General features: G+C 39.8%; 1 protein-coding gene and 1 long non-coding RNA gene across 7 annotated transcripts; both read right to left on the bottom strand.

Moving 5' to 3' along the window:
- Nucleotides 1-561: 561 nt before the first annotated feature.
- LOC124010420 lies at nt 562-2,290 on the bottom strand. Its single transcript, XR_006834432.1, has 4 exons — nt 1,851-2,290; nt 1,430-1,600; nt 956-1,103; nt 562-617 (listed from the first exon to the last, which is right to left on the bottom strand). It is a non-coding gene; the product is annotated as an uncharacterized LOC124010420 (long non-coding RNA).
- A 244-nt stretch (nt 2,291-2,534) lies between these two features.
- Nucleotides 2,535-16,470, bottom strand: LOC124010564 (CD99 antigen-like protein 2). 6 transcript variants are annotated; one of them, XM_046323139.1, is made up of 14 exons: nt 16,178-16,467; nt 12,852-12,881; nt 12,337-12,399; nt 11,940-11,978; nt 11,397-11,441; nt 11,119-11,175; nt 10,443-10,481; nt 9,809-9,859; nt 9,571-9,663; nt 8,634-8,666; nt 4,459-4,581; nt 4,192-4,245; nt 3,962-3,989; nt 2,535-3,861 (listed from the first exon to the last, which is right to left on the bottom strand). In XM_046323139.1, the coding sequence occupies exons 1-13, from the start codon at nt 16,236-16,238 to the stop codon at nt 3,985-3,987; spliced, it is 693 nt and encodes a 230-aa protein (XP_046179095.1). In that variant the 5' UTR covers nt 16,239-16,467; the 3' UTR covers nt 2,535-3,861; nt 3,962-3,984. The 6 variants fall into 6 exon arrangements, with proteins under 6 accessions (XP_046179095.1, XP_046179094.1, XP_046179098.1 ...); XM_046323138.1 differs by lacking the exon at nt 3,962-3,989 and having other exon boundaries at nt 16,178-16,464; XM_046323142.1 differs by lacking the exons at nt 3,962-3,989; nt 11,397-11,441 and having other exon boundaries at nt 16,178-16,468.
- Between the last annotated feature and the right edge of the window lie 58 nt (nt 16,471-16,528).

The following is a 16,528-nucleotide window of genomic DNA, read 5'->3' as shown; positions in this document are numbered from 1 at the left end:
CCTTCATTTCTCTCAATTCATACCCGTTGAGCAAAATCCCTGAAGCTGATCGGAATTCGTAACCAGGTTAAAAGAGATATCAGAATTAACAACTAATACTTACCACTTCCAAAATCCCTCAGACACCTAAGTCATAACTACTTAATAATCGTAATGAATAGATAATGCATAGGCAAAAGCTCAATATCACATTTTGTTAAATACTAACCATTTCTCCTGGCTTTGTGGGTAATCGGGCCTCTTCTCCCTTTCCTCTGTGAGCAGAGTGACTTCTCTGAGTAATGATTCTGTGAGGTTCTCTATCAACGACACTGTAGCTTCTCTAACCTTTGGCTTCTCCTCTCCCCTTTGGTTTTTCGTCTTCTCTTCCCTTTGGCTTTTCTTCTTCTCTCCCCTTTGGCTTTTCTTCTTCTCTCCCCTTTGGCTTCTCTTCTTCTCTCCCCTTTGGCTTTTCTTCTTCTCTTCACTTTGCGCTTCTTCTTCTCTCCCCTTTGGCTTTTCTTCTTCTCTCCCCTTTGGCTTCTCTTCTTCTCTCCCTTTTTTATTTCCCCTTTGCCTTCTCTTCTTCTCTCCCCTTTTTATTTCCCCTTTGCCTTCTCTTCTTCTCTCCCCTGGCTCTGTAAAAGAGAGTGTGTACTGTTGAGAACCACCTAAGGTACGTTGGTAGAGGTGTGTAGAGAGGAGAAGAGAGGGGGGTCAAGAGTACTGGACTCTCGTCTCTCTCTCTGGTACTTTTGCGTAAGAACAACAGACATGGGAAAAGACACATTCTTTATAGGATGTACCTCGAAGTCCAACTATGCAGTTGGACTACTACTTTAAATCAAACATTAAAAATGTATTTGCTGTTAAAGATCAAGCTTTGCCATTGTAAGATTGGTTCCTCGTCTTTAAAACAAATTGATGATTGAGTGGGTGTTTATATTAGAGACGAGTGGTGTCTCGGGAGACTCACGAGTGTGTCTGCATCCAGGAACACACATTTGCTGTATTGGGTGAGGGTCCAACAGTGGAGCTTGGTGAAAGTGACCCCCCAGTTCTGGTTGTCCCAGCCAGGATAGATGTGCTTGGTCTCCACTGTCCAGCACGTCCACTACCAGGACCTGGTCAAACACATGGCCCAGGGCAGCCCAATGGGGAGAGAACACAAGATTTCCTACAACTACAATCAGATTTTACATGACTTCAATACACAAAAAATACACTAGGTCCGCAGTGCACTCAGGATTGCAAAAGACTCCATCCAGTGAATCTAATAGCCTCTTAACCCATGGGAGACAACATACTGCATTTGCCTGATTTTTCAAGGACCTCTGTCACAGACACAGAGTATAACTTTCATTCCAATTCGCATAGGTCATGCATCACTCTCCAATGACTCAACGATATCATATTATATTTCTGTCCGAGATGCAGGGACTTCTCTCACCGTGCCTGGCTAGAGACATTAGTGGAGACCATCACAACAGTCTGGCGTGTGGTCCTGTGTCGTCGTAAACACTGTCCTACCACCAGAGCCCCCATGCAGTAGCAGTCTGTGGTGGCCAGGAAGACAAAGGCCTGGTTTGCTGGTGGCACAGGAAGACAAAGGCCTGGTTCGCTGGTGGCACAGGAAGGAAGAGTGGGAGGTGTTGTTTATAGAAATAGATGACTAACACCCAGCAGGGGAGTTTCACAGTGCCATCAGCATTATGTTCTTTAAGAGTTAAAAATAGTTAATTTCTCAAGTTCTTTTACCGAGAGTCAAGCACTTCCTTTTTTCCTCTTGCATTAAATTAGAGAGTGATGTCAATCAACTTGACACTGACAGGTTATATTAAAATGGTTATGATATAATGATAATAACTTACCTGGCATGGTGTGTGACAGCGACTCCTCTAAATGAATGAACAACTTGAGGCAGAGGTAAAAGTGATAAATGGTAATAAAAGTGTCAAAGTGATCGATCAGGTCCCGCACCACTGGCAGAGAGGACTTGGCGGAAAATGCACTGATTTCCCCTCAAATGAAACTCCAATATGTTGATGATACTGTAATCCAACAGTCCAGCGAGTCCAGCAGTAGTAACTGTCCCACAAACAATAGATACAGAATGATCCGTATAAAGTCATCCTTTTTTTTTACACAGCCATTTCGATTGGCTTTACAGCCGTTTCGATGTTTGTAAATGTACTATGAGAGTTTATCTAAAGCCAGGGAGTATAACCTCAAGCTGGTAGCTACACAAATACATCTGATGTTTTTAGAGCAAGAGCCAATCAGAGTGAGTCTATTTGAGTTCTCAGTCATGTGTCACTGGTCATTTGACTAAAATGAAAACCTGCAGGGTTTAAGCAGGACCGTCAACAACTGTAGTCTAGAGTCTGCAGTAGTCCAACCCCTGGAACTAAGGGCATAGTACTATGTGCAGGTGCATTCAATTCACTGTAGAAGCATTGGTCAATCTTCATGATATACAAATGAATGATACTATAGACAACAACACTGACGTTGAAACCTGATGGAAAACAACATTAAATTTAAAAAAATACCAATCAATTGTAAAAAGTTAACTTTATTGATAACAATAAGGTACATTATCGACAGCCCTCCATTGTCTTTCAGAGAAGGAATCAAGCTTCCTTCAAAACACACAAAACTAACATACTACAATCAACTAAGTCAAATGATTTCCTGTATTGGTAAAGAATAAGCAGTAACACTTCTTCAGTTACAGTTACTTAAAAAGGTTTTAATTACATGTGCTGAAAGTTAAGAGAACTAAAATGGCAGATATCACACAGCAAAAAAGCAGCAGAGCTTTTATATGCATTCTTCATTAGCATTTACAGCACAAGTGACACGGTAGAACATTCCAGTTTACCAGTTTGGTATCAACCCCAGGTATCGATTTCCATTCTTATCTGTATTGCATCAGAAATCAAGCAATCGTTCATAACAATCTTAAACAAGTATAACTTACAACATACAATAACCACTTCTCTTCTCAGTATAAATGTTATTTTGTAAATAAACATGCACAATGCATTTAAAAAATATATTTATGTCTATTTACCATGTGCATTTATGTTATCTTTCCTCACATAAACACTAACGAGTGGCTTGCACCCCAAACAATTAACTTAGTAGAAGACAAAACGTGACGCAGCTAAAAGTTCAGCCTGAAACCAATCCTCATCCCAAATAGTACCCTACACACTCTTTTCATATCCACCAAAATAATCTCTTTCTCTAAGGCACTTTTTTTTCATCATACCTTAATCTATTCAAACATTTCTAAATCCTTTGGTAAAGGATTATATTTAAAAACAAGCGCTGTTATTTGACGAAAAGAGAGACCCTACTGCCAATCAGAATGTAATATATGTGGAGACAGTTAAAGTCAAACAAATAGGAAAGCTATGTGGAATGTAAACACAGTCAAATGTAAAAATGTAGTTGGGGATACTAGCTAGGCCTACTAAAGTATGAAATGAAAATGAAATGAAAAGTGATGAAAAGTCAGCAAGTCGAAAGACAATTGTTTGGTACTGTACAATATACAATGAAAATGATTGACAGATCTTCAATGCAAAAAAACATGTATTCAAGTTGTATATCTATCTAAGTGTCTTTACACAGCTAGATAAGGCACACACAACAAAAATAAAACATATAACTAACATTCTCCCAAAGTTAAATTACAAATGAAAGACAAATGTAAAAAATATATAGAGATTTTATTGTGTGTTTTTTTGCCCATTGACGTCTCCGGCAGACAGTTGATACCGGCTGATGGAAGAAGGTGTTTCTTTGCTAAAGGTGAGGCTCCTCTATGATGACCTGATCGAAGTTAGAATGACCTGAGCAAGTTGCTCATCGCTGGAATCAGAGGAAGCACAGAAATAATGGTTATGTCATGTTAACAAAAAAACAAAAATACATTGGATTTTAAAAGAAGTTAAAACCCTTCTCGGCAGACCTTTTTCCGAGGGCTCCTTTGCCCTAATCTGTAGGAAAGAAAAGGAGGGCAGAGAGAAGTAAAGAAACAGAGGAGTAGCCAGACCCACCCTAGATGGAGATAGTAGGTAGGGTGTATTTAGGAAGGTAGTAGATAGTGTAAGGTAGTATATTGGAGTAGTGGGTAGTATATTGTAGGAGAAGGGAGAGAGAGAGAGACACTAGTGAGATCGTGTAATAGCTAGTGCTTACATTGAGGATCAGACCGAGCTCCACGTGCGTTCTTTCCACTTTCTGGGTCTACACCTGAATGGAGAAATACATAAGCATTTACATTGAAGAACATGTTCTGTGCCACAGACAACTTTATAGTGGGACCTCTAGACCCTTGTATCTCGCCCTGAGACATGGTTGTAGACTTGTATTAGATGCCATACAGGGATCGACAGCCAGGGCAACCTTGTATCCACTACTACACATACCGTACTGTACGTCTGTATCTCAATCCCATTCACTCACCTCCCTGAATCTTGAAACACAGTTTCTTCTTCTGGTAGGCAAAGTAGCTAGAGGCAGCACCAAGGAGGGCCACTCCTATTGCACTCACTACGCCAGCGATCTGACCAGATCCAGCTTCTACATCTACACAACAAAAAAAGATCCATTGTCGTTGTTGTTTAGTTGATAAGGTTGTTTACTCTCTGATTGATTCTTGTTAACCCTCCTGCTTTTCTCCGGTCGAATTTGACCGATTTAAGTTTTATCTCTGAAAATTGTAGTTCATTTATTCTGATCGTAATAAGGTTCCATGACTTTGTCCACACAGGGCATCTGAATACACAAAATACATTTAGATGATTTTTGATGTTTTATTTAACTTTTGTACAGCTGTGGTGTTCCTGGTCAAAAATTACCGGTCATTAGAAATGAATGGGTGAGACTACAATTAGTGTATAAAATTGAGTTCAGGCACATGCCCATTCATCAGATGAACACACTTCCTCTCCCAGACCCCCATATGCATGTGTGCTTGAGCACGCACACACACACACACACACACACACACACACACACACACACACACACACACACACACCTCACTCCCATTCTTGGCTTCCATGGCAAACCCCACAGGAACCTTTCCCCAATAGAATCTTTCCCCAACAGGAACCACACCTGTTGGCATTCTCACAAACAATCGCAACACTGTTTCAATAATATATAGAACTTTTCTCGCAGCTCAGGTATATTAAGCTTTTTTGGGGCCTTTCTCACAATTCATTCCATGGCAGCACAATGACCAAACGATATACTGTATGTGAGGCTCTTGATCATATCTTTGATCATGACACTGGTGAGGAGAAGAGTGTCCTTGTTAAAAACTTTGACACAAATTAGTCTGTGATAAATAGAACGATATGTTTCATCTGAGTATTCATCCATAATTAATCTGTAAATAATCCATACATTATGCTTTCTTTGCTCAAAAAACGAGTTGTAGGAGCTCAGGTCAATGAGGCCTACAGGCCATTAATAGCAAATAGAAGTTCAAAACGTGTAATGTTCACAATAACTTAAGTTGATAAAAAGATCTAACACGACATTAGGTGATAATATATGTATTATTATGGATTTATAATCAGCTGTATTGGGGCGGTAATTTTGGACCCGGGAACACAGAATTCATTAACATGAAACAGGAGGGTTAAAGTATTTTAAAGAAAGTGTGAGTGAGTGAGGATATTATTCATGTTGCATAATTTGCCTTTTTCCCCCTAAAACATAAGGCTCTAGTCTAGTGGCACACCAATGGAAAACATTTTGGAACTATACCATAATTCCACAAGGTGGTGGTCGAGAGCCCTTTTATGACGGCATCTGGTTGTAATGTGCTGGCAAAGTATTTCTGGGTAGAAAATAGCGCAACAACAGAACACTATGGGGGCTGAAACACAAATATTCCAGAGTTTCTCTTCAAAAACATCTTAAAACTATCAAAAACTATCTCGACAAAAAAAAAACATGAAACCTCAGAGAAAGCCACAGCCCAGTGATACAGTGAAGGACATAACACAAACCCAACTCCAAGGACACAGAAAGTAACAAAGAAAGAAATACACAATGGGATTAAAGTGAACAAACACTTAAACTTTTGATGAATAAACCTTACATACAAGTAAAAACTGGTTTATCCCATAGAGAACCACTGTGAGTAATAGTGTATCAAGCATTGAAACAGGGCGGTGCCCAGGGTAACACCCCAACAAACGGTGACTTACTGCTGGAGAATGCAACCTACCACCTGTGGCTACAATCGTACAGTTCAGTCCAATAACCTTCACCCACAGTCCCACATGCAAGCTATATTCTTCAAGAGCCGGGTGCATGGATTCCATCAACAGAAACCACGCTATGTGTTTAAACCAGAACACCATAAATCAGAACAGCGTTCAGCAGGCTTTATTAACATCTGAAGGGATACAACAATAGACAAAGAGACGACAATAGCAATGTGTTGATAGCTAACCTCTCTGCTGTAACACACACACAAGAACAAGAGGTAGCACTTCTAACATGGTAAGACACATTGTAATGGAAACAATATTTTGTATTTGAATGCAAGTGGCCAAAGAAACATTACCCCAATGAAAAAGACATCCGTTAACCTTACAGCAACATTCGCCATGAGACATAAATCATTTGTAAACGCACAAGATTGTATAACCTCTTCTGGCTGAACAAATATATCCTTCAGTGTTTCAGAATAAGTCATTCATGTTGTCAATATTGGAATCTGAGAGAACCGCATGTCAGTTTGTTCTGGAACACATTAGCGCAAAAAAAGTGTTGGATCTTTCAACCGAGTGCTGTGAAGTTTGGCTACGCTAGGAATGTGTGCTGACTAGGCCTCTGTGTGGGGCTGTTAGGGCTAGGCTGCAAAAGCCTTAGTAAGTAACAGGCTTAGGGTATAGTAATGATGGGCTTGTTATGACAGGGTGCGACACAGGAAAAACATTTCAACAAAGACCTTCCCGAGACAATGACCCATAATTGTCAAAAAATTGTAAACATAGCTTTTTTTTACATCTTCATTATTGTTTTGCATTAATTGACATGTCATCTGGAAAGACTAATCACACAAGAAGGAACACACATATGAAACAACTACATGCAATGCATAAGAATGCCTCAAAAACCACACTAACCGTGGAAAACGGGGGGGGGGTGGGCAGGGGGGGGGGAATAAAAGTAACCTTGATAATATCAGTAACCACTATCTTTAGGCTTTATAGCTGTAACATTTTACAAAACAGAATCCCATAAGCTCAACACACGGGGATGATTCAGAGACTGTGACTTCAGAAAGTAAAGAGAAGGGTGGGGTGTCAAAGAGGGGATGGAGAGCACACCCACTCCTTAAGGGATAAAACCTCTGAACTTTGTACTAACCCTAGCTTTAACCCAGTCAAAACTGGAGCCTACACTCAGAAAAAAAAAAGATCTCTCTAGAACCGAAAAAGAGTTATTCGGCTGTCCATTAGGAGAATCCTGTTTGGTTCCAGGTAGAACCAAAGAGAGTTCTACATGGAACCCAAAGGGGTTATCCTATAGGGACAGCCGAATAAACCTTTTTGGAACCATTTTGTCTAAGTGTACAAACCATTGCTTTGTAAGATCAGCCCTGAGAGGTGTTTTAAAGCACCTCAAACCTTTAAGACCATGTAAACAACTAATCAGAACACTCCCTCATAGCTGAGCACCAATCAGAACATAGGTGGATAGATGATTTCCTGATTCCTGAAAGTCACTGGAGGCTCATTCATTGGCCCACATCCAAAAGCTCCATGGCCTTCTCTAACAGAGGCAACACTGCTTGCTTTATGTTGGATATCCAAACATGGACGCCCTCTGGCATGTTAGCATCTAGCATCTTCAGGAATTGGCCCCACAGTAGGTCTAGATCTGCAACGACACAGAATCGTACCTGGGTTTTAGGCTATGGCCAATAGCGTGCACCCAATCAAGCCAATCAGAGTTAATTCCCCTTTGCATCCCAAACCAATAGTTCCCAATGTTCCCATAAAGCTTACTGTACTTATTTACCCAGAAGTTAAACTATATTTCTTGCTACTTAGGAAAAAATTGCCATCGCCAAGCATCCACTTGCACTATTTGATCAGGGAATCCTCAAAGCATTTTTCAACACATTTAGTTTGATAGACCACATCCGCTCAGCGCAGCCCTTTCACTTGTTTTATTATTCATTTTCAATATCTGTGCCGTGTTTGGATTGAAACAGGGACTATAGAGCAACATAATCCGACCGTGAGGAGCACACAATAAAACCAGGGAAACAATCAGCCAACTTCCTGTGAGACAGGAAACGGATATGACTATAAAAGCACGGAGCTTAGTCCCTCAAGAGGTGTGGGAAGAATTAATTGTCACTGAGATTCTTCATAGTGCAGGCCTTTGACACCCTGGTAAAGATGAGTGGTAAGAGTTATATGAAAGGACTGGGTGTGGGTACAAGTGGGCGAATACAGACTCTAAAGATTCCACCTAAATCTGGTGCGAAATAGCCCGGGAAATAGCCGTTCAACTTGACAAACGGCACCCCATATAATTCCTCCTCTGAGACGCTTGATAATTAACATTATTTACTGTAGAAATAAATGGATTGATTGTTTTACCTTGAGGTTGATCTGCAGGAGCATTACCTCCTCCTGAAGACGGAAAAAGAGAGCGAGAAAGTAAGCATAAATCCTATAAATGGCATACCATTGGGATCTGAGGGGGCTGGATCACTGGCACGTGCTATATATATATATATATATATATAATTTCTTTTTTTTCTTTTTTTAACAGAGCGAATTGAGATGCACTTCTACTCCCTCGTAGAATCTGTAGTATATACTTCTAGACATACTGTACATAGAAGTAGCTAGATAGGCCTGCGTGTGCTATTTACATGTATGTGCAAATGTTCATGAAGACTTCAGAGATTTATTGTATAAAGACTTCCATAGAGTTGGTCAAATAATTCCAGATTCCTTTCAACATGTCGTCTTTAGCATTCTGAAGCTCTTCCCCTTACGCCGACTTTAATGACAGTTCATTTCAGTTTGTTTCCAGCTCCTATGGACTCTCCACAGTATCCTGCAGGATAGCATCAGACTAACAGCCATATGGCACTAATTACATTGGTAACCATGAGGGGTTTTTCTCTTCCCTATTTCTGCTTTTTGTTCTCTCTTTTGTAAAGAACAAGTAATTACTTCCATTCTAAGTGACTAAGAGGAAAAAGAGAAAGGAAATGCGCATACAGTTTTAAGACAGAACGGTTCTGTTTTAGTCCACAGTGAATTTAGCACTGCAATTAATTTTAATATGGCAACAATGGACCATTTCTGTCAGGTCCCCAGCCTCCCCGACATACTCTATTGTGCGTATTTTGACGTACCTTAGTCTGAGTAGAAACTACTCTCCCTCAACAGTTTGCAGGCCTACTGTTGGAAGTCAAACCCATGAACTCATTTGTTTGAACAGCACCCTTTGTCTGGCCTGTGACACTGCTTCTAAACTGATTTCAGAACAGAAATTCAATAATAAAAGCCCTAAATGTCCTACCTCCTCCTCCTCCACCTCCCTTGCCGGGATCAGGCTTGTAGCCACCGTTGTCGCTCACATCAAACAGGTCATTGTCTCCGAAGGACCCGCCACCTTCCAGATGAAAACAGTGTAGCAACAGTGAGTCAGTAACACTTAGCATTGTTCTCCTGGGAGTCCATAATAACAATACACAGTAGCACACACATATGTGATCATCAAACAGAGGAAATGAAGGAATATATCCAATGCTTAGTACCGGTGCCTCCATCTTTAGGTGGAACAACAGCTGGTTTACCCGGTACGGGATCTATGGATGGTAGACATTACAGAACAAGGAAGAGGAGTCGGAAGTTATATTACATTATAACACGTTATAATAACATTATAATATGTTTTCACACCGGGAAGCATGCCACTAGACCCTCATACCATTTCCTCCGACATTAGATGTGAAAACATCAGCACCTACAATCACTTAAGCTCTTAAGTGAACGTGACAGTGTGGTTTAGCAGGTTTTTGAAGGCTCAAGAGGCCCAGCTTCTTATCAAGAGAGGTGAGAGTGTGAGAGTCACTGGACGCAAAGCAGGGGGAATCTCCTTTACATACGCAGCTATATCCCCATGTCTCAAGACATCTCAAGACGTCTCAAGACAAAAGGTGATTGCTGGGTATGTAAAGGCTGCTGAAGAAAAGCTTAATCATAGATAGCAGTGGGTATGAATCAAGCCCAGTTGATTGCTTGATTGAATGATTGATTCATTGTTTGTTTGTTTGATTGGGTTAAATAAACAGGGAGGGAGGGACAAAGAGAGTATCCCCAATATAGACCTACATCAAATAGAAAGACGTCTTCCCTAGACTGAGAACCTAATAATAACTCTGGCTTTACCTGGACCCAGGGCATCAGACAGGTCAAAACCCATCGCATCTATGGAGAGAAAATAGAACAGAAAACATTCTATGATTGTATCATTTACAATGGATGACATCTCCCATCTTGAGGTCAATACTAGGTTTGCTTTAGGAATCAGAACCAGGGCCTAAAATTAACTGTTTGGTCTGCAGCCACTGTGGTACTCGCCACTCTGATTTTTTACCAGAAAAAAAACGTATTTTTTTAAATAATAAAACGTTTGACCTTGCGTTGTAATGTTTCTAAAACAAGAAATGTATTAGTAAGAAGTAATGTGGTATATTGGGATATAGGATTCATATTTCATTGTGAAATTTGCAGCTATGAATCAAAACAGCAGAAATAATTTGAAAAAAAGCTACTGCATCATTTTTCTGCAATAAATTGCCACTTGTACATTTGACTATTTTATTCACAAATGTAATGCTCGTTCTGTAGAGACCTGCAAATTGAACACCGTGGCAGGTGAAATAGACATTCCTACCTGCCAATACCTAAAACTACCCACATTTAGTGGATGTTAATTATATGCACTGATCAGAAAGTCTTCCTGTGTTCAATAATCTGATAGCTAGAATCCTGATCAAATAGGATGGATACTGTAATTACAAGTGATGGGTGTCATTTCAGCTAGTTGAGTTCATTTACTTACCATCAGCTGGTTTTTTGGGATCTACAGGTGCGGGAGGTGGAGGGGCAGGTTTGGGATCTGGAAAGGGCGTCAAGTATATCAACTATAAGAGCATTGTATTCCACATTGGGAAAATGATTGGACAAATGATTGGAGAACATATTTAGTTAAGAACACATTAAATAAACACATTGACGTATCCATGAAATCTAAATCATCTGAGAACAGAAAGAGAATCTTAGCTGAAATACATGTGAGCTATCCATTCATTTGACAATTGTCGGCCATAGATGCCTTACTCGTTCCACCTTCTTTAGGAGGGATCCCAGCTGGTTTATCAGGCTCTAAGAAGAGGAAAGGTGAATCAAGGAAGATGGATTTCAAAAGCGTCAACTTTAAACCATAATTCCCAGGATTCTCACCCTCGAGTTGAACCATTTTAAAGCCAGGAAAGGAAAACTTATTCGAAATATAGCATAATAAAAGAAGGCGATCCAGGCTGCGATTTGCTGAAAGGGAGGGGTGTTTCATTTAGCCAGTTATTACTGGTTGAATATAACTGAATACTACAACAGTATAACTATACAATTTGATGCAGTTATTAATCTATCACCCAAATTGCAAACTGGATGAACCCTTAAAGCACATCAGTGAAAAATAAATCCGAGCCAAGGAATGATCGAATCTTATTATCCCAACACCAACGAGCAGATGAGAGTAAGTCTGTTGAATGGGAAGGGTAACCAAATGTAAGTCTGATATATAGAAAAGTTCGAGAGGAAAACCAACACCAACTTAGACAAAGAGAGAGCCATCTACACCTATTATTGTGTCCCTTTTACCTTCTGGACCAAGAGCATCAAATAGATCAAATCCACCTCCTGGAGATGAAGAAATATAATGGCGTTTATTCATGCTTATAGCATGATTATAACACTGTCAACACAGAAGAATCTGGTCATGTAGAGGGGTATTTGAAGAAGTGTGACAACAGAAAAGGAAATCCTTGCATAGGGTTGATCCTTGCATAAGAGTCCCCTTCGGGGGCTGTGCCACCCTGCAGTCACATGCTGTGCTCATATTCTGTTCCCTCAAAGTGGTTATTGATGTGGTTCATGTTGAGTCATAGGAGTTGTGACTAATGAGATATCTATCTTCCCTTGCTAGTGACTTCTTGTTGACTTCCAGAGTTTGTTTCATCCCACAGTCAGTGTTATATTATGTGATAGGTTTCCCTACCTGGACTGGGATCCTTTGCAGGTTTCTTTGGCTGTTTTGGAATAGCAGTTGCCTTAGGGTTATCTAAACAAAGAGAGAGTTTTTTTTTGCCTTTCATAAAATCATTAATCACATTATATCTATAAATCTATATAAATCTATAAGGCTGGAAATGTTAACAAAACAAACATCTGTACTATATTAACAGGATCATCATGTGTTATGAGTATTAAGAATTAGAATTGTCATTTCTAATCACATATAAAAGATTTTCAGAAGGCCTAAGTTATATTTGGACCTGAAATCCTGTTCAGTAATAACTAACTAACCAATTTGCATTATGCAAAATGCATTCAACTGGAACAGAGCCAGACAGCGCTGTGAGCAGTGCTCCAGATAGGCAGAGGAGGAAGACATACCACCTGAACACAGTGAGGAACAGCCATTACACCTGTTTCATCAATATGAACTACATCTACAGTTGGCTTACCTATCAACAGACATGAAAAAAAAATGTGAAAGATCAAGAAACTTACCAAAATCTAAGGCATCAGCAAGATCAAAGACTGTGGGACAAAGATGAAATACTATTGGTCAGCCACAATTTCCAAGACAACACCAACACACCCACAACACTGGCTGTCTATGCATCTTAGTTAGCACCACTTTCTACTCAACTAACTCAACTAGCTTTTTCAACTGTGTCCTAAAAAAGTTTAATGGAACCAACAGTTGCTATGTGCGTGACTTTGATATTGTGACAGTGTTTGTGCTACTTAACAGCAGGTAGGACATCCTGTATTGGTTGCCTGGTGAGGTTTTGTTATGAGGGAACTGGCCTTGCTTGGCATGCAGTCTGTTGCGACTACAGTCAGTTACAGTTTGAAGGTTTGAAAATTGTATCACCCACAACCTGCAGTCAGAATGACTGCTATGGTGAATTACTTAATAAACAAGACAGCCTGAACCAGTGGTTCCCGACCAGGGGTACTAGGACCCCCGAGGCTACTTGGCCTAGCCACAAGGGGTACTTGAGAATACTCATGAGACCATAGGCCTACTAATAAAATACTCATGAGGGTGTAAATCAGGGGTACTCTGACAGAGCACATTCTGTTGGTGGTACAGTAACTGCAAAAGGCTAGGAACCACTGAACTAAACCATCTAAACTAAAACAACCATCTCAGTAACGGGTGCAGTAAGTCCAACCTCTCACAGATTGGATTAGTTTTTTGTTTTATTAAGTTATTTATATTTGTATAGTATAACATCAATTAATCAGTCGATGTGTATGAGGAAACATAGATTTTAAAACAAACTATTCTAAAAATGAACCTGCAACAAAAGCATGCTGCGAAATATGATAATGAGGGCCCCTCCCAAGTCTTTTTTCACTCTGAGAGAGTTACCAGAAATGAACACAACACAGCCAAGTAACAACAACACCATGCGATTAAAAAGATTTCTTGAATCAAATGTCCTGTCCAGTAAGGTGACAGACATTCCTAACATTGATCTGAATAAGGCATGGGAAGTCACATCAATTTCTAATGACTAAATGCACTCTAAACAGGATGATGGAAAAGTAAACAGTAGTGTTTAAAAACTGAATACTTAAAGAGATATATGCGATCTCCTGGTTGGAAACCAATTGGAAAAAGCTGACTATCGTGTTTAATCTTGCAATCTAAATGCATTTGATTAAGATGATAAGCTTTATTGGCTAATCTAAATGCCTAATGTTTAAGATTTAAACACTGACATTTGGGTTATAAACGTGTCACATGTTTCATGGTTTTACAGTGTACTTTCAGAAGAAAGACCAACAAGCTATTAACTGTATCAACTAACTAAATATAACCCACTTGTACTAATTATTTCACTGTGTACTGGACACTTGAGGCAATGATGGGGTAGTATGAAACAGTCTTTCTTCAGTTCAGTCTGGCTTTTAGATCTAGGCATCACATGTGTCATCATGAAGACAGCGTGCCCATCTAGGTAGGGGTTTGGGGCTGCATGCCTGTTGTCAACTCTAGCTAATCCTGGAGCAGCCTCACACAGGAAGCCAAGAGACACAGCCATTCACAGGGTGGGAAATATATTTTGAATGTTACATTCATTGGGTGCTGTATAACTCACAGAGGAGCTATAAGGCTGAAAAGTCTTTCAAAGTCCAATATCTTACAGGCCTACAGATGTAAATCTTCCTGCAACAGGGTGATCAAATTAAGATCCGAAACGTATATATTTTTTTACAAACATTGCATTGTGGGAAAGAGGATCTGAAACATTGGGTTGAGGCAACAGTGTCTGGCTAAAAACTAGCAACTAGCAAATGTATTTCCAACTAAGTTTGTTGGAACTACTGTTTATCTGGATATTTTTCAACTGACACACAAGCTCAGAGAGCCTACAAAAAAAACAAGGTTGGCTGAGCGGGCCTTGGCTTGAAAGTGTCTTGAAAGAAGAAAAACTTCAGTGAGAGAGTTGTTAGTATGCAGTACAGGGAACTGTTCTGCAAACCTCCCTTACCTTTCAGTAATTAAATCCTGCTAGAAAACAAAACACTCTCTCCTGTGCCTTAGACTTGTTTTTCAAAGTTGTGCCCAGTCATGCCAGTTAGCATTGCACGCACATGTGCTTCCCTATGAGCCAAAGACACTACCCTTATTATAAAGGGGAGACTAGACACACCCTTGAGTCATATACTACCACACTAAGATGAGTCAGAACTCTTCTGAGAGGAAGGATTATAAAACTGTACAAGAAGTACACAAGTGTTGTAGTAGCCTACACGTTTGTAAGTGTTATACTGCCTTGCTGTTAAAAACTTCTTCAGGATCAGAAGGTCCCCTGTGGGACGGTTGAGCTAACGTAGGCTAATGCGATTAGCATGAGGTTGTAAGTAACAAGACAATTTCCCAGAAATTGGCAGAAAGCTTACCATATTGGCAGAAAGCTTATTATTGTCGATCTAACTGCACTGTCCAATTTACAGTAGCTATTACAGTGAAGAATGCCATGCTATTGTTTGAGGAGAGTGCACAGTTTTGAACTGAAAAAAGTTCTTAGTAAACAAATTAGGCACATTTTGGCAGTCTTGATACAAGAGGTTTAACATAAATGCAATGGTTCATTGGATCAGTCTAAAACTTTGCGCATACATTGCTGCCACCTAGTTGCCAAAATCTTAATTGCACCTGGTCTGGAATAATACATTATGGCCTTTCTCTTGTATTTCAAAGATGATGGTACAAAAAAACTTTTTTTTTTCTTTGCATTATATTTTTAACCAAATCTAATGTGTTATATTCTCCTACAATCCTTTCACATTTCCACAAACTTCAAAGTGTTTCCTTTCAAATGGAACCAAGACCATGCATATCCTTGCTTCAGGGCCTGAGCTACAGGCAGTTAGATTTGGGTATGTCATTTTAGTCAAAATTTGAAAAAAAGGGGCCGATCCTTATTAAGGTAAATGCATGTTATTCTTAGCTGTTCAACTAAAAACTGCATGGGTGAGTGGGGTGCGAAACAAATGCATGCAACAGGCACGTGCCCTAACACATACGGGGGCACAGACATGGCATTTCTATTTTCTTGCCTAAATCTATAAACGTATTTCTACTACTTCTAGGGCAATCTTGTATGTACCTTGTCCAAAGGATAGGCCTAAGGAAGACTTTAAATAGGCCTACGTTACCATCAACATAACAACAAAACAACTAGTACCCAACAACAATAATAGCAATGGTCATCATTATCATCATATTATTATCATTATCATAATAGCTATTCATAATAGGCCTAATAATGGCTTAGTTATGTATCCTGGGTGGGGAAGAAAAAAAACCTTACCCTGTGTTTTCGTCCCTATAGCAAGAGTTACAAACAACGCAATCCATAAGCAAGATTTCATGTCTGCTGAATAGGAAAGAAAACAAAAGTTTTCCTGAATTATCCGATGTTGGATCGATATGGCTATTTTAACTAATTCCTTGCTCGGAGTTCTTTGTCAAAATAAATCGGTAACTTTAGGGTGTGTCAACGTGCCTACTAGCACTCGAGTGTTCTCCAGTTACAGATTGGCAGTCAACTTTCCAACAGAACGAAAGAGCAGTCGGGGTGGGTGTGCTGCGGTAACTTCGTAAAATAAAGGCGTTACCCTGGCCGCGCATCAAGTCACAAGCTGAGAGAAGTGAGGGGCAT

This window comes from Oncorhynchus gorbuscha, linkage group LG23, assembly GCF_021184085.1.
Source record: "Oncorhynchus gorbuscha isolate QuinsamMale2020 ecotype Even-year linkage group LG23, OgorEven_v1.0, whole genome shotgun sequence".
NCBI lineage: Eukaryota > Metazoa > Chordata > Actinopteri > Salmoniformes > Salmonidae > Oncorhynchus > Oncorhynchus gorbuscha.
Note: the sequence above shows the minus strand (reverse complement) of the source record. Positions and strands in the feature narration are given on the sequence as shown.